This window comes from Adiantum capillus-veneris, chromosome 5 (genome assembly GCF_014529385.1).
Source record: "Adiantum capillus-veneris isolate H3 chromosome 5, ASM1452938v2, whole genome shotgun sequence".
Classification (NCBI taxonomy): domain Eukaryota; kingdom Viridiplantae; phylum Streptophyta; class Polypodiopsida; order Polypodiales; family Pteridaceae; genus Adiantum; species Adiantum capillus-veneris.
This window is the reverse complement of record NC_140935.1, coordinates 84,717,734-84,739,205: the sequence shown is the minus strand read 5'-3', so window position 1 is coordinate 84,739,205 and position 21,472 is coordinate 84,717,734. Positions and strand designations below refer to the sequence as shown.

Here is a 21,472-nt window from a genome sequence, read left to right as displayed (position 1 = left end):
GTGAACCTACCCAAGAAGATGCACAAGATCAACCATGAACCAATAGTCACAAATCATTCTAATCAAGCATAGGATGGTTTCTCAACTAAACGAGCTCAAAGCGTTTTGAAACTCTATAAGATTGGACCTGAAAACTGGATTCTATGAGGTACACAAGTTTTGACTCATTATTTCACAAGTCACGAAAACATGAAAAAAATTAATCTCATAGCACATTCTAAGGCTGAGGAACAACCTCCTATCAAACTATTAGCATTTAAACTTGAAATATCACTAAAATAATAGATCGAGTCTCACAACATGGAATGGAACTTCATCAAAAAAATAATGAGAACAGAAAAGATGGAGTAAGAGGAGAGGAACACAATGCACTTAACGGAACCTGATTTAATTACCAAATACAAGATCTTGATCTTGATCTTGATTACAAAGTAGCTTTTCTCGCTCCACTCCTTCACTGATAGAGATTTTTCTCTTACCCTTCTAATAATCGAATTTTATAACGAGGGCTCCTAAAACATGATCTCTAGGCTTGGTTCACATTAGCAATACACAATTATACTAGAATCAATGGGACAAATCCAAGTACATCATAATTTGTGAGCTTCATCTATATTTGCAATCCGTAGAACCATAATAGGATTACAAAAATAAGCACTCCATCCAAAAATTATCTAGATAGTGTATCTATAAGCATCATCTCCAAACAATGACAAGATGGGCGAAAGTGCAAAGTGTACAAGTACTAAGTAAGAAGATAGTGAGTACGTATTTTATACCATCTATTTTAGGTTTTTTACACCCCTATGAAATAGTTTGTGAAAGGGGGTTGTTAGCCTCAAGGGTCCATCTCCAAAAATATAAATATAGCTTGTGAGTTCGAACGAAGTGTTTTCATTGGGCAAAATTTTTTTAAGTTAAGAGAATCATTTACAATAGTGGTTTTAAATTCATTCTGGCAAAAAAAATTATAAGTTTCTAAAGAAAAAGTGGATTTGTTTTTGGCGAACTCACAATTGTGAGTGGATGTATTAGATTCTTCAAAAGAAATGTATAGAGCAACCTCAAGCTCATGTTGAGACTTAAGGGATCATGTGATACATCAATAAGCTACTAGGCCCCAAATAGAGGTGAATCACTTACCCATGATCTCGTACACAACATTAGTACATTGTGGTCATTATTACGATGCAAATTTCCGTATTTCACTTGTCCGAGTTTTTTTCTTTTACCAATGACAATAATCACTTCCTTGATTTCTTGTATAATCTCTATGAAGCTGGTTGTTGAGAGGACATTCTTGAAAACCTGATAGTTCCTGGCCTCCCAAAATTGCTTAAAATAATTGACTCTAACACTCTATGTAGAGATTAGAAGCGCTTGGATTTTCATCACCTTCCCTCCTAAGAAAAGATCGTTCTTGAAGAACCCTATCTTCCAAGTTTTTTTAATCCATTTGAAGATCTCTTTTGCCATGCCACAGATTGTTGAGCACTCCTTGAATAATTGTGGGAGGTCCTTACTTGCCGTTTTGCACCCCGAGAATCTATTTGAATCAATACCTCTGGCTAGAAGCTTTATGCCTGTCAACAAAGCCCCCGTAGTACCTTTCACAAAAATATCTTCATTGAAAGCGTTCATTGTGGAATCCAACTTATATTTTCTATCACCACCCATCTTGATTCCAACCATTTCTTTCCTCAGTCCTTGTTAAGGGGGGAGAACTAATCACTCTTAATCATTAGAGTGTGATATAGACGTCCTTCTTTTGCTATTAACCCTTGCCTGCACATGATACCAAACATTTTTAAAGTGTGTCTTCTGAAAGGTTCTAATGGAATGGTATAAGCTCAAAGAGAGAAGGTTTAGAATGACCAATCTCTTGCATCTTCTCCTCTAACTCTCTCACCCATGCATGCACACACACACACACACACACACACACACACACACACACACACACACACACACACACACACACACACACACACACCGTACACACACTCACACTTACACACATATATGTCTCTTTTATATGTGGCTTACTATTCTGAGAATGGATATTTGCTGGTATTTAACACTACATGGATGGTAGGTGTAAGTTAAAAAGGGTTTAAGTAGGACATGGATATCAACTGATAGGTTTGTTGACACCTGTAATACATATTCAAGTCTAACAAATATGTTGTATTATTTATATGGATGCAAGTGAGAACTCTATCTTTACATAGGATCTTTTTGGATAAGTTGTTGTCCAATACTATCAAACCTGGCCTCTTTCACTTCATAATAAGTTGTTCTTGACTATCTTATGTACATTAAAACACTAGAACAATACCTCATTCTCACTATGATGTACAAAAATAAATCAAAGAATGAGTTGTTTTTGTGCTAATATTGTCCTCTATTTGAATCCATCTGCCTGTTGAACTATTATGTTCTTTTGTGTTTAAGCATAAATCCAAAAATAGAAACAGACACGTCCTAAACACAAGGTTCTCCCAAAAAGCTGGGAAACCAAGACGCTGGCTTTGGAGTTTTTTGTCTATAGGCCTTGATGGACCCATTGTCCATAATCTCTTGCCAGGTTGATATGTGTTAGGTGGTATTTCCTTGTCTATAGATTGGATTCATGCCCACAACTATTGTAGTCTTTGACTCTGCTAGTAAGTTTAGGTTGCAAGTTAATCCAGAATTACTTACCCTTGTGTAATTATTTTGTTTTTTATTATTTCAAGAAAATTTTACCTATAAAGAAACTACTCTTGGATGGATGATTCATATGCGGACTATCCATAGAAATTGATTAAAACATGGAAAACTTCTAGGACTGACTATGAACAACATCCATACTATTCTCTACTGGCTAACAAAGCCCTAAAACTCCGACTGGAGTATGATCTTCTCTGTTAACATTGTCACTTATATCTCCGATGAGACTCATGGATTTTTGGATATGATACAACTCTTTGGCTTCATACTTGACTATGCTACTCTCATCAACTTGATGAGGAAGAAGGCCCATACTCAAGAGTAGGGGAATGGAGAGATCTTTCGGAGGGATTTTTTGAGGTACATTTTTATGGAAAATAGACCGGTTGGCAAATTTATTGAAAAAGCTCTCTCAAATTACTTTCTACTCAATTCCCTAATCTTATGCAAAAATCTCCCTCTGTGAAATGCTGGTGAATGTCGAAGCCCGTCACCCAAAATTGTATCGTCACATCAATGGACACCGCTATCGAGTGGCCGTTGGGTTGTTGGAGGTCTCGCGTTTTGGCACATTGAAATGAAGAAGAGCATAGAGAAAATTTTGACATTCACTACGAGCACCCTAAACATTTGACATGAGTTTTCAAATCAATCCACAAACACAAAGTACTGATCACCAGAAAGAAAGAGCAAGTATAATGTCCTCAATGGAGAGAGAGAGAGAGAGAGAGAGAGAGAGAGAGAGAGAGAGAGAGAGAGAGAGAGAGAGAGAGAGAGAGAGAGAGAGAGATTATCAATAGAGAGAGGAAGAATCACAATGTGATAGTTGGAAACTTTCAAGTGGTAAGCTCAACTACCAAGAAAGGACAACCACAATGACTGCAAGTTCATGCATGTCTTTCTTTCTCTCTCTCTCTCTCTCTCTCTGGCACACATCAAGTCCATATATCTCTCTCAGATTACATGGAAAGGGTTACAATAATAGAAAAAATCCATGTAATTGTAAGATCAAACCGGTTGAGTATAAGTATATATGTATTCAAAAGCATCTTGAAAACGATCCATCATAACTATTTACAAAAGATAGCATTGTACATTAAATGCAAGGTGCAAACTAAAATATCTACTCTACTTCATGGACTGGTGGATCTAACTCCACAATGTCTTGTAGCAGCTCCAACAGATATGATGCACAATCCATCTCATTTTCATGCCTCTTGTCTCGCTCTTGCATGTCTCTTAGTCGATGGGCTTGCATTCCCAAAATTGCACGTAGCTTGGTGGAGAAGTCTTTGTTGCTTTTGAATATTGTCACCATACAACCCATCTAGCTCCCCAACAAAGCTAACGCCCCACAATCCCTCCATATTGGATGACAATGTCATTGTTGTTTGTATACAGTAACTAGGCGAGCATTATCTAGACAAGCCAATTCCCACGCTCCATACCCCCCTCCACATCAAACAAAAGTCAAAGCAAGAAAAAAATAGTATTTTTGGATATAAGGTGTCAATAGAGAGTTTGAATTAATGGACCTCAATCAATCATCTCCCAAGGCATGATCAACAATGACCAATGTACGTTTTGTCATTTTTTTGGAAGGCGCATCCATTTCAAAGAATTATTTTTTGGGCTTGAAACTTTAAGGGAAGCATTCTATCCTTCTCTGCTATAATCTTTTTAAGGGAAAGTGTATATTTTTTCTACACACATGGTGCTAATGCTTTGATAGTAACAAATTAACAATTGAACACTTGGATGCTACTTACTAAATGAAGTAGCTATGACATTAGAGTGATGAGCACTTTTCTACCCTCTTGTCAATGTTTATGTGCATTCAGTTGTAGACTACACACGAAAGTTTCTCCATGATTACCTCCTTCGAAGCAAGGCCCATTTATTGCACCATCCAAAGCATGTATGTGTAAGAGGTAGCCATGTATCTAGTGTCGGGGGATATTTGTTTGCTACGTGAGCCGGACAGGCGCCGGGCTTCTGGCTGTGGGAGCTGTGAAAGAGAGAGAACAAGAACAACTGATAACTCTAGCAATCACCGCAATCATCAATTAATCGCTTAATACATCTGAGTACAACTTAATCTTTAGCCAAGGCGGGCTGTTAATAGTGCTGTCACTTGGATCATCTGCTAACTAGGAGTTTAAGCTCCCGTTTCTACATGATTAACCGAGCCGTTAATGACACCGGACTTAACAAAATGCTTAATCAACATCTGATGTTGGTGATGGAAATCTTCTTATGTCGCTTCATCTGCCTCAAATACCTCGCGGATTCTGCAAGCTTCGACTCTGCTTAACTCTGCTCTTTTCTGAGCCTTTGCTTTGATTCATTAATCCGAGAGAGAGAGAGAGAGAAACAATCTTTTTCCTACCCTTGTTCAAGCTTGAGAGCGAGAGAGCTTGGAGCTAATATCCTCCTTTGATCGATTTAGCACGAGGGAGAGAGAGCAAGGTTGCCCCTTGTGAAAACTTGAGAGAGAGAGAGAGAGAGAGAGAGAGAGAGAGAGAGAGAGAGAGAGAGAGAGAGAGAGAGTTCTTGCTTAGGCCGAGAGACAAAGCTTTGCCTTGTTTACCTTGCCGATCATGAGAGAGGGAGAGAGGGAGCTTGCTCCTCGCTACAACCCTCTCCGCCTTCCTCTTCTTCACCTTTTGACTCCCTTCCTTGCTTACGTGTTATCCTATTACCTCTTCTTTCCTCTTGCTTCGTTCGTCTTTTTCGTGGCTTGAGTGGGAGAGCTTGTATCTTCTTTTGCTTCTCCCCTTTTTGCTTTGCTAATCCTCTTTTTCTTTGACTCCCCAACACGAGAGAGAGAGCCGTTGCTTTGCAAGCCAAGGGCGAGAGAGATTAAGAGAGAGCTTGCCTTGTTTCCGAGCTCCCGGCCTTGCCTCTCTTCCGAGCTTCCCGCCCTCCTTTGCTCGTCCTTCCCTCCTCTATGCCTCCTTCGTTACCCCTCGAATGCCCTTCTTTTTCATGAAGGAATATCCTATTTATAACCCCTCCCTCCCTTAGCAAGGACCGCACCGTCATTGCTAAGGACGCAAAAAACCCGTTCCTATGACGTGGCTTTGCAGGATTTCGGGCAGCTTCAAACGCGAGGCGACTAGCACCAAAAATATGTGCGAGGTGATCTTTTGCTTGTTTCATCTCTACTGCGAGGGCATCTGAGGCCCGCCTCGCAACCGGGAGCTCTTCTTCCTGCTTGCGCCCTCCCTGCTCGCTTCTTGCCCGCCATGCTATTCTTTTCTTCCCCTTACACACTAAAGCCCTTAGTTTATTAAGTGGGCGGCCCTTAGTGGGCGGCCTCACACTTGGTTGCCCTTGGGCGGCCATAGGTACATAGCGGAGGGCACCACATTTGATATGCATATCATGCTTTTGTAAAGGCACCACATTCGCACATGTTGGGCAAAGCATCACCAAGCTCAAAAACTTTCCCCACAGTAGCTACCGACTAACATTATCATCGTGGGTTTTTGTTGCCCATTTCAGTGTTGCGGACTTTGCGACTGGCCATTACGATGCAAGTATAAGTGATTGCATTTGACGTAAGGTCTTCCCATCACATTCAGTCAACGAGTGTCGGACTAGCCAAGCATTGCCAATTACGACCACTGTCGGCCAACATTGGTCGGCCAACATTGGGCTGTCATTGGCGTACATACTGGCCAGGCAATGTAGCAGGCATCAAATTTGGCGTACATATCGATTAAAGCACTGCTATCTCAAGCACTTTTTTTTTTGTATTCAAAACCCTTGGTGCTGCTCAAAATTCCCAAATGGCACACCGTTCGAGCGGATCGGGCTGGTACAGAACCTGTCCCCGATGAATCTTTAACGGCCAATATCTTGACGACCGGGACTCCGATCAGTGATCTGAAAAGGCTGGCGCACTCCACTATGTGAGCACTTTAGGCCCATGCAATCAGTTCAATTATGTCACCTCAGCTGTAGTTGCCCAATCCGGTACGGATCTGCAATCGACTTGAAGTTTAATATGCCATAACTTCTTCATCGTAGCTCCAATCGACGAGCCGTAAAGACAGGCCGATAGAGCACTTCAAGCACTACAGTTCTAGATCATAAACTCCCATCTGTGTTCACTCCAAGAATAATCATTTTTGGCATCATTAAGGTATCTGTTGGCCCTTTTAAGCCGCATCTGGCGTACATTAATCATTAAACTTGGTCTATTAACAAGCCCTCATCACTGACCATTAATCAAGTAGGCCTCAAGGAATCTTAGCTTGCTTTCTCTGATCTTTTTCTTATCATGGAAGCGGAGCTGCACGACATCCACCCCCTCTGAACCTGCACAGCCTTCGGTGTGTGCCAACAACACTTCAATCTGCATCTTCTACAAGTTCCTTAAGCTCCTTACCCATCATCAGACTCACGTAACTGGTAAACATATGAAAAATGAAATAAGATTTATACCCTATCATCAATGTTTTAACTTAATCAATAGGTAGCTACCCATAAAAAATCTTTGAACCGTATCTGCCGTATCTCCAAAGCATTCAATCATGGATAACTTGCTTAGTGAACCCCGCCAGACTCAAGTGCACCAGTTAATGATGCACACGGCTTAACCATTAAGCTCTCTTTAAGGAACCCTGTCAAGCTCAAGTATGCCTTACTCTGTCTGCACACGGAATGGCCGTCAAGTCCTTTACTTCAAGTTCTGTTAGTAGAACCAACTCAATAGATGTGAAGATACTTCATCAATTATCCAAAAAAGTCAGTTGGAATCCAACCATGTAATCTTATTAATCACATAACAAAAACTATTCTAACTCGGCATAATCTAGAAAACAAAATCTTAAACCATACAACCTGCTACAACAGATAACTGGTACTCTTCAAATCAGAAATTTTGGACTTTAGGAGCCCCCGGGATCAAACGGGAAACTAATCATCTGTCCCATTGTGAGCATTCCTTTAAAAATTTTGTACCATCCTCCAGGATCATAGGGAAAATACAAGAATTTCCAATCATTACAACATAAACATACATTAACCCACAAATCTTCATGCAAACCGCTTGGATCATATGGCATATAAAGTAACTGACAGCAATCATAGCTGGCATGATAACCTCCTAGGTCATAAGGTAGTGGAAGATCATATTTCAAGTATATTGTATCTCCACAAACTTTCTCATAGCATAGGAACAAAAAGTCCCAAATTCCCAGCATAGCAGAACCCAGAGGCAAAATGAACTCAATCACTATGGTTTCCAAAATATCACTCTGCATTTGTGAGTCATTGAATGCCATCACTTCATTTGATACCACAAACGCTGCATGGTTGCCTTCTCTAGTAGGCACAAACTCCTCTAGAGCCTCATCCAAAAGAAACATAAGCTCTTTATCATATATTGTAGGATGTTCTTCACTACTCTTGTCACAAGGAACTCGAAATTCCTCTAGCGCATCATCAAGAAAATTCATAAGCTCCATATCTTCCTCCTTAGAAGAACCACCTAGTTTGTGGGTATTACCACAGGAAACCTCATTGCTTGTTTCATACATAGGCACGAATTGTTCTGGCAGCTTCACACTCCCATTCAAATATCTTTCCACTTCAATAGCACAAGTCTCATCATGCATTACAAAGATAGCATCAATTTATTTTTCCATAGCATCATCATAGAAAACCCTGTCACGTGTAGCAGTCATAGATTGATCATCATCCATCACCCCCTCTGAATATGCATCTCCATAATCATAATCTTTGTCTTGGTTCACATCAAATACATATGGTTGAGCATCAAATACATCTACATCATCACCAGTGTCCTGAAATGCAGCCATAGACATGAAACCCTCTTGTATAGCATCATCCAAAACAATTGCTTTTGCATGTAATGTTGCATAAGCACTCTCTTCATGTTCTACACCGAAAGAGCACTCCAAATGGGCATCCACATCACATATTGACTCTGACAAACATGTTTCTTGATCACTGCTAGCAACTATGCTTGTATGGAAACCATGTACTCGCTCTGAGAAACCTGCTTCCTCATTTATGTCACTTTGAGAGGATATGACTGTATGCTTAGCACCCATAGGGGTCATATCTGCTTTGGAATAAAGAAGACAATCCCAATCGAGCATAAATAGTATCTACTATGAAATCATCATCTGCATGCAATAATGTCTCGTCTTCTAGAAGACATGCATCAATAACAGATTCTAACTTAGCTCGGATAGAATATTGATCACCTGTATGATATGCTTTTTGCATTAAGAAAAATGGCTCCTCAACTTGTCTGCTTTCAATTTTTTGAAGCTCCAGGTCTTTATTCATTCAGATCCCCTGTAAAATTGCTTCTGCAAAAGCATCCCAATTATTTGCATATGTTCTTGCAATAACTTGAACTTGCTCCCTAATATCGTCACACACAAGCTGTTCAAACTTCTGGCACTCTTTCACGCTTCATTTCTTGCTCATAACACTCTAGGTAGCCTTTTGGATCATATTCACCATCAGACATTCGTCTTTCATCGCATACTGCATCCAATGCTGCATTTAAAGATTCTTCTATCTGCTTCTTTGTCTTCACGGCTTCTACTTCATGCAATGATCCTTGCATCACTTGCATCATCTTGGAAAAATTTGGAACTCCTGATTTGCCATTAGAAACATGTGTGATAAATTATTCAAATAATTTCTTGCTGGAATCTCCATTTGCATCTCCCACCCCGGCTTCTTTCACGTCGGGTTCACCAAAGATGTCGGGGGATATTTGTTTGCTACGTGAGCCGAGCAGGCACCGGGCCTCTGGCTGTGGGAGGTGTGAAAGAGAGAGAACAAGAACAATTGATAACTCTGGCATCACCGCAATCATCAATTAATCGATTAATACATCTGAGTACAACTTAATCTTTAGCCAAGGCGGGCTGTTAATAGCGCCGTCACTTGGATCATCTGGAGTTTAATCTCCTAATTATACAGGATTAACCGGGCTGTTAACGACACCGGACTTAACAAAATGCTTAATCAACTTCTGATGTTGGTGATGGAAATCTTCTTATGTCGCTTCATCTGCCTCAAATAACTCGCGGATTCCGCAAGCTTCGACTCTGCTTAACTCTGCTCTTTTCTGAGCCTTTGCTTTGATTCATTAATCCCGAGAGAGAGATAAATAGTCTTTGTCCTACCCTTGCTCAAGCTTGAGAGCGAGAGAGCTTGGAGATAATATCCTCCTTTGATCGATTGAGCACGAGGGAGAGAGAGCAAGGTTGCCCCTTGTGAAAACTTGAGAGAGAGAGAGAGAGAGAGAGAGAGAGAGAGAGAGAGAGAGAGAGAGAGAGAGAGAGAGTTCTTGCTTAGGCCGAGAGACTTACGAGCACTTGCAATGGAGAATGGCACACTAAAGGTACTTGTGGTTGAGAATGAGAATCTCAAGAGGACACTTGAGATGCAAACAACACGTTTGATGCAACTTAAAGAGGAAGTCAAGGAATGTAAACGCTCTCTTGTGGACTTGAATGCTTTGAAGGAGCGGATGAGCAAAGTAGAGCATGACCATGTATTGAAAGAGGAGAAATTTGACACTATGAGCCGGGATGTATGCGACATGAAAAATGTATGCACAAACAAGTCTTGGGCTTATGTATGTGGTAGCAATGTGGTTTCTAATTCCTCACTCATGCAAGCTATTGTCCAAATTCTACAAAACGTCTAGGAATTATCTCAAATGCTTATGGCTCAAATCTCTGCCTTCCTCTTCTTCGACTTTCGACTCCCTTCCTTGCTTACGCGTTCTCCTATTACCTCTTCTTTCCTCTTGCTTCGTTCGTCTTTTTCGTGGCTTGAGAGGGAGAGCTTGTATCTTCTTTTGCTTCTCCCCTTCTTGCTTTGCTAATCCTCCTTTGCTTTGACTCCCCAACACGAGAGAGAGAGCCGTTGCTTTGCAAGCCGAGGGCGAGAGAGATTAAGAGCGAGCTTGCCTTGTTTTCGAGCTCCCGGCCTTGCCTCTCTTCCAAGATTCCCACCCTCCTTTGCTCGTCCTTCCCTCCTCTATGCCTCCTTTGTTACCCCTCAAATGCCCTTTTTTTGCATGAAGGAATATCCTATTTATAACCCCTCCCTCCCTTAGCAACGACGGCGCCGTCGTTGCTAGGGAGGCAAAAAACCCGTTCCTATGATGTGGCACTGCAGGATTTCGGGCAGCTTCAAATGCGAGGCGACTAGCACCGAAAATATGCGCGAGGTGATCCTTTGCTTGTTTCATCTCTACTGCGAGGGAATCTGAGGCACGCCTTTGCAACCGCGAGCTCTTCTTCCTGCTTGCACACTCCCTGCTCGCTTCTTGCCCGCCATGCTATTTTTTTCTTCCCCTTACACACTAAAGCCCTTAGTTTTTTAAGTGGGCGGCCCTTAGTGGGCGGCCTCACACTTGGTTGCCCTTGGGCTGTCATAGGTACATAGTGGAGGGCACCACATTTGATATGCATATCATGCTTTTGTAAAGGCACCACAGTCGCACATGTTGGGCAAAGCATCACCAAGCTCAAAAACTTTCCCCACAGTAGCTACCGACTAACATTATCATCATGGGCTTTTGTTGCCCATTTCAGTGTTGCGGACTTTGCGATTGACCATTAAGATGCAAGTATAAGTGATTGCATTTGGCGTAAGGTCTTCACATCACATTCAGTCAAAGAGTGTCAAACTAGCCAGGCATCATTAGGAAAAATATGAACCCTCTAGGGGCCCTTTGGGATTAAGGTTAATTAGAGGCCAGCCAATGAGAAGAGGGTGGTGGACACACTCTATGCCCTCAAAAATGTAGGGGGACAAAGTAGTCTTACACTTCTTAAATGGGCTCTTACCTATTGAGAAGGTGGGGGGGGGGGGGGGAGGGGGGGGGGTGGGCCATATGGAACCTCCAACTTCCTTCTTTTTTGATCCGGTTATGAAAAAATCCCAAAAATTTGAAAATTCTCAAAAATTTCAAAACTCAAATTTCATCTTCTGAAAACCCCCCTAAATCTATTTTATGATCAAAAAAGCATTTTTTAATCTCAAAAAGTCAAAACGTGCATCCAAAAACCCTAAAATTCAAAAAAATTTAAAAACTTTAAAAAAATCTTTTTTTGCTATCCAGAGCTCCCCCAAAAGTAGTTATTAGGCAAAAAGTGATTTTCTCTCTCTAGAATCCCTTTTCCAACCCCTCCTTGGTTGCAACCATCATACTCATCCTCTACTCCAACACTCTCTCTCTCTACACCATCTCCATTGCTGCAGCAAGGAAGCTTCTCTCTCCTCCCCTACCACCTTCCATTGCCACACCAAGCAAGGGTTATCCACCTTCTCCTCCCAGTACCACACCAAGCAAGGGTTGTCCACCTTCTCCTCCCATTGCCACAAGGGTTAACCACTTTCTCATATCACTTTATCCCACCTACATTGTAGCAACAAGCAAGGTTCTTCTCCTCCTCCTAGTTTGCTTTGCTCAACCATGGCCAACTCTACTTCGCAAAGGCGGCCAAAGGATGAGGTCACAGCACTTGCATGCCACAACACTAGAGGTGTAGATGATGAGTGGGTGCCACAAGAGTTCACCAAAGGTGCTTGGGTATACATGCAACCATCTGCTGTTGGCCCTCATCGTGTGCGGAATCGTGCAAACTTGGATCTTCATTGGAAAGGAAAGCTCCTTGGCTTCAAGAACCGCAAAGACAAGGGGACCGTAGCCATTGTGCAACATGTTTTCTCAATGTCAACCATGCACTTGCAACAACCACCTCGATTTCCAACACATTGTACGTACATGTTTTGAGAATACAAAGCTAGGTGTGAAATCACCGTGTAATGTTATTATGGATTCATACTTAACATTTGTCATGCATTTATCGTCATATTTCCATCCACGTTGGTGGAGGAGCAGCCACTACATAGTCTCTCCGGCACATTCAATGCTATACATGCGGATATTGGAGCAATAATGTTCCCACATCTTTGCCCAACCAAACTGGTTCAAAGAAGGATTTTCTTCTATTCTCACTCCTATATTGTCCCTACTTCTAACAAGCATTTGGAACGCTTGAACCCATCAAAGTAACTTCCTTATTAAGTATGGAGTGGCCGGTCCCAGATTTGTGGTCGGTAGCATCTTTCAAGCAAAAGATGATAATGGATGTCCAAAACTCTTTGAAATACTCTAAAGCTTCTAGGTCTGTGGGCTTGAGTTGGTGTTTGCCTATTCATTGTTTTGTGCACATTTTTAAAGAGTTTGGATTTGTGGAGACTACCACAATGCTTGTATGTAAAGATGCGCATTACGAGGAATTAGGAAGGCTTTTAGAAGAGGACTGGGGTTTTGTGGAGGGCATGCACAACGGGGACCGGTACCGTTGTAAGGTTGGAGCTTCATGTATTGGAATGCGCTATTTGAAATCCCGCACCTCCTTGTACATACGATTTCACTATGATCGTTGGATGTGCAAGCTTGGAGTGTGGACTCCCTTACAGAGTGTAGATGGCGCTATTGCAAGCTTTGACATTGTAGTGAAGATGCCCAACGATGCTTTGGAGGCAGTCCAAGTGAACAAGCATTGGACTCTCAGTAATGTTCGAGAACATTTGGTTATTATGGGTTTTGAGGCCCTTCAACAAGCACAATTTTGTTTACAAGGTCACAAGGTGAGAATCCTTCCACCACATTTTCAATACATCATGGTTTGTTGATCATTAGATGCTTATTGTAATGAATGTCCACAGATTGGGAAGAGAATGGAAGACAAATTGAAGGTCGAGGAGGACTGGGGGATAGATGGAACTATGCTATCGATCTTATACCTTTGTAACTCTTGCAATTTTCATATTGATCCCCGCTGTAATCAACATGATTTGCTTTGGCAAATCATGCCTTTGAATATAATTTTTTGCATTGGGATGAGAAATCATTTTTTGGTGAAAGTGCCTTTTTTTTATGTCTTAAAAATAGGGTCCATTATAAAAGGGGGGCCACCTAACTCATTCACTATTTTCACTTTTGCAACTCTTGAGCTCCTCCACTCTCTATCCACACCCCACGTTAGACATGGATGCTGCCACAGCCTCTGCATCTGCACCCACATCCACCCCTTTGTCACGCTTCATCCTCTTCCTTGAGGACACCAAATACAAAGGGAAGTTGGACCTCCACACCTTTTTTACTCATCTCCCTGACCTTGACGCCACAGTTGCCCTTCACATGGATGCATTTGAGGAGATTTCTGCGTTCATGGAGGAGCACATCATAAAATATTCTGTATCTATCCCCCCACATGCAGGGATCTGGGTGCCTTGCAATCTTTTGCGCTATATACACAAAGGTGATCGCCCATTCTCCAAGCGGTTGCAACGATTCCAAGAAATTGCAACCGATGCAGGCCATTACTTGGACGAGCAAGCCCCTGGGGTGTCAGCGCTCAAGAAGCGCAAGTTGGGGGTGGAGTACCTTTCTCGGCTCGCAACATTTATCTTCTTGGTGAGCAAGGAACCTGATTTGGAGGAGCTCCGCTTACCACACCTTCAAGTTGGGTCCTTTATCAAGGACACCAAGGAGCAGCAGGTTATCCCCATGAACCCTGCAGCGGAAGGAAAAAGACACCAGCTCGAGTACCCTAGGGGTCTTGAGGAAGTGGTTGAGAAATCCATAGTTGCGGCTGGCCCTAGTGACACTCCAGTGCCACTACCACTGACGGATGTGGCAATCCCAGAGGTAGAAATCATCCGCTTCTCCTCAGTGTTAGTGGATGGGGAGGAGTATGTGTTCCTGCATGATTTGGAAAAAGCATTTGGCCTGCGCATGGATGAATGCTTGAGCGGGCTATGCAACAGTAGCAAATGTCCCTTAGACAATACGCCAGATGCCCTAGAAAGCAAGCTCTTCCTAGATGGGGACTCTGTTGCTGACACTATTGCAGTTGTATGTGCGGAGGTCCTGGCAGTAGAGCAGTTGCACATGGCTGATGAAGATTTCCAAGCCACCCAAGCCAAGGTTGAGGCTGCTAGGATTCCTATGCCATTATGCGACCTCCCATCTGATGATCCAAAGCTTGTATATGTGGTGCATGGGAGCATTGACTTGGATGCAAAGGGCAATAGGGAGGAGGACGACAAGGAGCAGGAGGTAAATTGTATCCTAATTTTCATGTTACTATTTTATCCTTCATTGTCTTTTTTCTTTACCTTCATAGGTTTATGACAGGATGTTGTGGAGGTTGATGATTTTGCTGCAAGGACGGGTGGCAAGCGGACGGGCTTTGGACCTCAAGCTTCCCTTGCGCATTACCTAGGACAACTCCCCCCTGGCGATGTGGCCATTATCCATAATGAATTTACTCCCCAAGCCCATTTTATGACTTGGTCATTAAAATCTTTGAGCAAATTTTTGTGTTTGAGCACCATTGCTGAAACTGCGCATCAAGTGTTCCTAGTTCGTAGATCCCTTGTATGCACAGCGTTTGGCACTGGATTTTGTGGTAAAGTGCTTGCCCAGATAGGTATACATGCTTCCATTGGCTCAACTGACCCAAATGCCATAGCGCAGTCCCTCTTGATTGGGGAGTTGCCTTACGCGCAAAATAGGCGCCAGGAAATGGTCAAAAAAATTATGAACTCCTCAGATACATGATGTAAAATCACCGTGCTGGAAGGAATAAAAAATATTTGAAATTGTCTCTCTATATTGCAAATTCTTTTGAATCTGATTTGTCAATCTTGAAAATTGTTTCAATTGGTGATATGAATTGTTTTTTGATTGGTGACTTTGTTATTTCAAGTTCGGTATGTAATTTCAGTCAATTTCAGTATATTTGTGCTTTTTAAGTACCCTAGGGGGTAGGTTAGCCTATAAGGGGCCAAAAAATGCCTGGCCACAAGGGCGCGCAAATGGCCCATCCATCAGTTTTGGATGGGCCATTTGCGCGCCCTTGTGGCCAGGCATTTTTTGCCCCTTATAAGCCAATCTACCCCCTAGGGTACTTAAAAAACACAAATATACTGCAATGGATTGGTTTTGCATCATTCATTTAAATGCACCCTTTTTATGGCAATTCCAGCATATGTTCAGACTCAAGGACACTAGAAAAGCTGAAATCAATTATGAAATGAATTTTCCAGCACACTATCACCTGCTTTAGCTCTACCTAGTAAACCCCTCCACGAAAAAGTCCAATTGCATTGGACATTTAAAAAATCCAAATTAATGTTGCATAGACACTTGGTTTCACAATATGTTATTTGTTTTGATATCCTATAAGGAATTCAAAGCTTGAAATGACCAAAAAAAGGTGTCCACAAGGATCCATGTAAAATATTGATGCAAAACCAATAGGTTTTAGTAAATTTGTGCATTTTAAGTACCCTTGGGGGTAGATACGCCTAAAAGGGGTAGAAAAAGGCCTGGCCATAAGGGCGCGCAAATGGCCCATCCATCAGTTTTGGATGGGCTATTTGCGCGCCCTTGTGGCCAGGCATTTTTTTGCCCCTTATAAGCCAATCTACCCCCTAGTGTACTTAAAAAGCACAAATATACTGCAATGGATTGGTTTTGCATCATTCATTTAAATGCACCCTTTTTATGGAAATTCCAGCATATGTTCAGACTCAAGGACACTAGAAAAGCTGAAATCAATTATGAAATGAATTTTCCAGCACACTATCACCTGCTTTAGCTCTACCTAGTACACCCCTCCACCAAAAAGTCCAATTACATTGGACATTTGAAAAATCCAAATTAATGTTGCATAGACACTTGGTATCACAATATGTTATTTGTTTTGATATCCTATAAGGAATTCAAAGCTTGAAATGACCAAAAAAAGGTGTCCACAAGGATCCATATAAAATATTGATGCAAAACCAATAGGTTTTAGTAAATTTGTGCATTTTAAGTACTCTTGGGGGTAGATAAGTCTAAAAGGGGCAGAAAAAGACCTGGCCACAAGGGCGCGCAAATGGCCCATCCATCAGTTTTGGATGGGCCATTTGCGCGCCCTTGTGGCCAGGCTTTTTTTGGCCCCTTATAGGCTTATCTACCCCCAAGGGTACTTAAAATGCACAAATTTACTGAAATTGAATGCAATTACATACAAAACTTGAAATTACAAAGATAATAGACAGAGTAGACACAACTGTTGATCATATTGTCATTGGAAAGTCAAATCATTACAAAGATAAGGGTGTGCAATACAAAAGGAGGGATAACTTCGGCTAATGCTCAAAGTCTCGCCGCAATCGACATGCAAGCTGCATATCTTTTGGCTGTATTGTCACTCGCTTTGCATGAATGGCGCATAAGTTGGTATCTTCCAACACCGAAATGATGTGGGCCTCTGCAGCTTCTTGAATAGCCTCTAGCGCTATTGCTTGCAGTCTATACTGATTTCCATAGCTTTGAAGCACCTTCTTCACAGTGCGAGCAAAGGGGGCGCGTCGAATCAAGAGCTCCGTCGTCTTCTGGTAGTGGCGGATTTGTGCAAATGCCCTTGCTATTTTTCGGCGCCGCTGCGGTTGTCTTGGGGGCACTTGCACATTTGCTGGCGGGCGGCGTTTAGGCTTCTTGAAAAACTTAGACTTGTGCCTATTTACATGCTTAGGGGTTGGTTCTGCAGCCCCTTATGATTCTTCTTCTTCACTTGGTTGCCGATCTTGTCGTGTGGGGAGAGCTCCCTGGCCTTGAGGCAATGTCTTCCCCCCAACGGCTACCCGGTGTGTGCGCGGTATTTTTTCTCGCAGCCATGGTGGCTCACTCTCTGATTCGGTGTCTGTATGGACCACCCGAGTCCTGGATGGTCCTACTTGTGCTTGGGGGCGCGACGGCTGCTCCCTATCGGACTCTGATGTTTGCTGGCCCTCTGCTTCTCTCCAGCGCTGGGCATGTTGCTTTATTCTCTTTCTAGGTGTTATATCTTGAGGAGGTGGAGATTCAACAGTCCTTGATGACTCTCGTGCCCTACCACCATGCCCACTACCAGAAGAGTTCCTGGAACGGCCAGGTGTTCGTGGCCGTTTTCTTGTGCCTTTAAGCCATGACGGCTTCTCACATCCTTGGAGGGTGTTTTTGTTGGCAGGCGGATGCTCTTTCGCGGTTTGTTTGGTGCGCGCCATTTCGTTGGTAAGAGCTCACCTGTTCTTAAGAAATGAGTGATTTATGAGAGCATGCAATATTTATAAGGGCCCATTTAAAAAGGGCCCTATTCACACTAATTTTTTTAAAAGAAGTATTATTTTTTAAATAAACATGTCGCTAAGAGTTGGACCCTGCGTTCACGTTTAGTGACTCGCGCAGTATCCACTTTGATCCTTGTTGCACTCTGCATCGCCGCCATGCAGCATGCTTGGTGGGACCTTGTGACATTTGCCACTTGTTGCTATGCTCTTGACGACTCCATTTGCGCACTTCAATAGCAATCTTGGATTGTTGCGCATGCTCCATTGTGATCTTACGAGCAAATGTTGTGTGAAAAAACCATTTGAACATCTCCTCCAAATAATTGGATTGCACCATTCCACCACTATGTCGAGTATTTTTGAAGTACACTCCCCTTGCTCGATAATGGGACTTCTCCATGCCTTGAGTGCTAAAAATTTCAAGCGATCCATACTTGTGCATAAAAAATGCACCATGCACAAACAAGATATGTTGTTCACATGAGTAAACGATCCACATTATTAAATAAAAACAATCCCTTGTAATGAATACACCATGAATTACTTACCATGTAATGTGTGATGTTATTTTCACCCCAAGAAAGGGTGAAGACCTTGGTAAAATCCGCCAAAGCTTCTTGAAATGATTGACGTTGTTCTTCTATTGTGTTGACGTTGTTCTTCTATTGTGTTGTTAAGGCCCATAAGCTTGACCATTTTATCAAAATGGGCCCAAACTTGCTTGCGCTTGTTTGCAAGCTCGCCATTTGAATCATTGTTAGTAGTAGCTTTGCATAACTCCTTCCAAAGCTCCCAAAGGTTACCTACCTGCTGGTTGGAGCTGTTTTGAGCATCATATCGACTTGGCTTTCCTTGGGAAACTCTCTTCAAAAAGTGTCTAGCTTTTTGTCCACTCATTGAAACTTGTTGAGCAATTTCATGGGCCTCCCCTGTGTTCTTTGCAGCAACTATAGACACATTTCCACCGTGACAGCCAATGGAATTCAAGAGTACCTCCACTCTTTCGATCTCTTCCTGGGACTTTTCCAACGGTTTCATTGTGAAAGCACAGTCAATGTACAAAAATGTACATTCGATAGAGGAAATCCAAAGATTGGATTCCAAGCGTGGTCCTTTTGATCACGGTCTGGGGCATTGAGCATGGGACATCTCAGAATAGACGCTTCCCATTCTCTACCTTCATCTCTGACATCACGACAATCTAACCCTTGTTCTCCATGCCCTTGCCATGGAAGCATGTAACCAGCCTTTGCAGTGCTCTTATGTGATTTTTGTCCATTAGGTTTGTACCCTCGAGTGCAAAATGGACAAGGCATGAGAGAAGAAGCCCCTTGTTTACATCCAAGCAAACACTTTATGGTCTTCAAATCCCCACCTAAGTGCCACTCCACATCATAACTACCAAAGCCCTCAATCTCCAACTTCTAACCTGCAATTTGGGAGTGTATTACTTCTGTGATCCATGGAGTTCTCTCAAAAATCCATGAAAGTAATCCATTGTTCTCTTTGGGTACCTCAATAGCACCCAACCACCAAATGTCTTTCTCTGATTGCACGCTAAAAGATAGGGTGGGATATGGCTCGACTGAATCCCTTCGCTTGGTTTGCAGAAGGGCCTCGTTCATTAGAGTGACACTTAGTCTCTCTAACCTTCGGCCTTTCACTATTTGACACTCATCGAGTTTCAGCACAAAAGAGACTTTTGTGCCAAGCACTACAAAATAAATAGTGCTAAGACCTTAAACTTCAGCGTCTATGATACGAATAATACCAAAGAAAAAAGTAAAGTGTGTCACCTTCTTCAGGTAACTCGTAAAATCTAAGCATGGCTTCTTGAAGCCTTCTAAGATCCACAAAAATATTGTTCCACATTGTGTAAGGAAAGCCCTTCTCCGAAGGTCTTATGGATTGTTTCTTACCTTTTCCCCTTGTCTTTGTTGCGCACGAAGCATAAAGGGAAGTTGGCATTGTGTCCTCAATGTGTAGGTATGTCCCAATGCGGGAGAACACATCTTCGTTTGTGGCCTTCTTTGAGAGCTTGACCTTGTGAGGAACGGGAAATAGGTTTTACACAATGCCATGTTCTTTGAGGGCATCCTTTAGGAGTTGAAAAATAGCCTGATAGGCTTTGGTGTTGATTCCAGCCTCATCAAAAGCTTGTTGAACATCATCATCACTAACCACATTTCTTAATTTACGCATAAGGTCCTTGGTGACTGCATCCTTAATGTGCTTACCTCCAGGTGATTGTAAGATAGAAATCACGTCCTCGGTATTGAGACAACTAGTGAGAAGGTTGACTCGATTATCTTGGCTTGTTCCACCGCATGCCTCTTGGATGAAGTTTCTGGCAACAAATAAACATAAATGTTAGAAAATAGTGTGAAGTAAGAATGCATCATGCAAGTAAAGACCAAATCACCTTGTGGCTGTAACTCGTCGTTTGCGTGCTCCTCCGGAATGTTCAAGAGTTTCAATGGATGAATACGGGCGTTTGCGTTCCCTTGCACCAAGGGGTGTTTCTGTCAAGTATGTGATGGTGTTGGTAAGCTTTTGGATGTGGGACTCCTTTTCTTGCATTTGTTGTTCAAGACTTTTAACTACCCTCTCCGAAGAGGCAACACTCTCTTGTAATGCCGTCGTCTTGAGGTGAAGAGCTTGACATTCGTGCATCCACATATGCAAAGAAGCACCTGCACCCATACACAGCCGCTTGCAATAGCCTAACAAGCCTGCTTCTCCTCTCCCAAGAAATTGAAGAAATGTGTAAATGCTATTAAATGGTGGATGGAAGAGGCTTATAGGATCGTAAGGGTACAAATGGCCATCCACCCAAATGTCAACATTGGTCTCGCAAGCGGTGCGACGTTCCTGTGATGACCTTTGATCACCCTCACTAGTGGTCTTCGGTGCAAATTCCGTGGGTAAGCGAATATGTATGCTTTTGGTGTGCGGAGTATGTGGTGGTGGAAGAAAACCATTTGTGATGTCCGTGAGCACCATAGAAGTTGTTGCGTGAGGAAGCAAATAATGAAAAGATAGAGAGGGAAGGGTAGAGAGGCCGAGCAGGATGGGAGGAGAGAAGGAGGGAGGGGGGGGGAGGGAGAGATTGGGGAGGAGGAGGAAGGTAGGGGTAGAGAGGGAGAGGAGGGAGGAGGGAGGAGGAGGAGAGAACAAAATGTTTATTACTTTTTCGGGGAAAATATTTTTGAAAAAATGGACTTTCTAAGCTTCTGGGTTAAAAAATGGGTCAAAAAATGATTTTTGGATATGTACATATGTTGGGAGGGAGTTTTAAGTAAAAATAAAATAAAAATGAATTTTTTTTTAAAAAGTCAAATTTTGACTCTTTTTGACCCACAGAATTGCTGATGTGGACACACCCCTATGCTTCCTTCACTTTAAAAAAAGCTAGAGAGAGAAAGTAACCCTTTAGGTCCACATCCTACATTTGTCTAAGAAAAAGGCTAGAAAAGCCTACTCAAAACTACCTTCTTCAATGCCCTTGCCCCCTAAACCCCACACAACATTATCCTTAATCCCTAAACATTAGGATTCCTTACAAGGCCCA

At 42.4% G+C, this 21,472-nt stretch overlaps 1 protein-coding gene across 1 annotated transcript; it reads right to left on the bottom strand.

Moving 5' to 3' along the window:
• Positions 1 to 6,561: 6,561 nt before the first annotated feature.
• Positions 6,562 to 8,798, bottom strand: LOC147457645 (uncharacterized). Its single transcript, XM_086513344.1, has 3 exons — positions 8,396 to 8,798; positions 7,743 to 8,311; positions 6,562 to 6,636 (listed from the first exon to the last, which is right to left on the bottom strand). Exons 1-3 carry the CDS (start codon positions 8,796 to 8,798, stop codon positions 6,562 to 6,564), a joined length of 1,047 nt encoding a protein of 348 aa, XP_086369470.1.
• Positions 8,799 to 21,472: the final 12,674 nt, after the last annotated feature.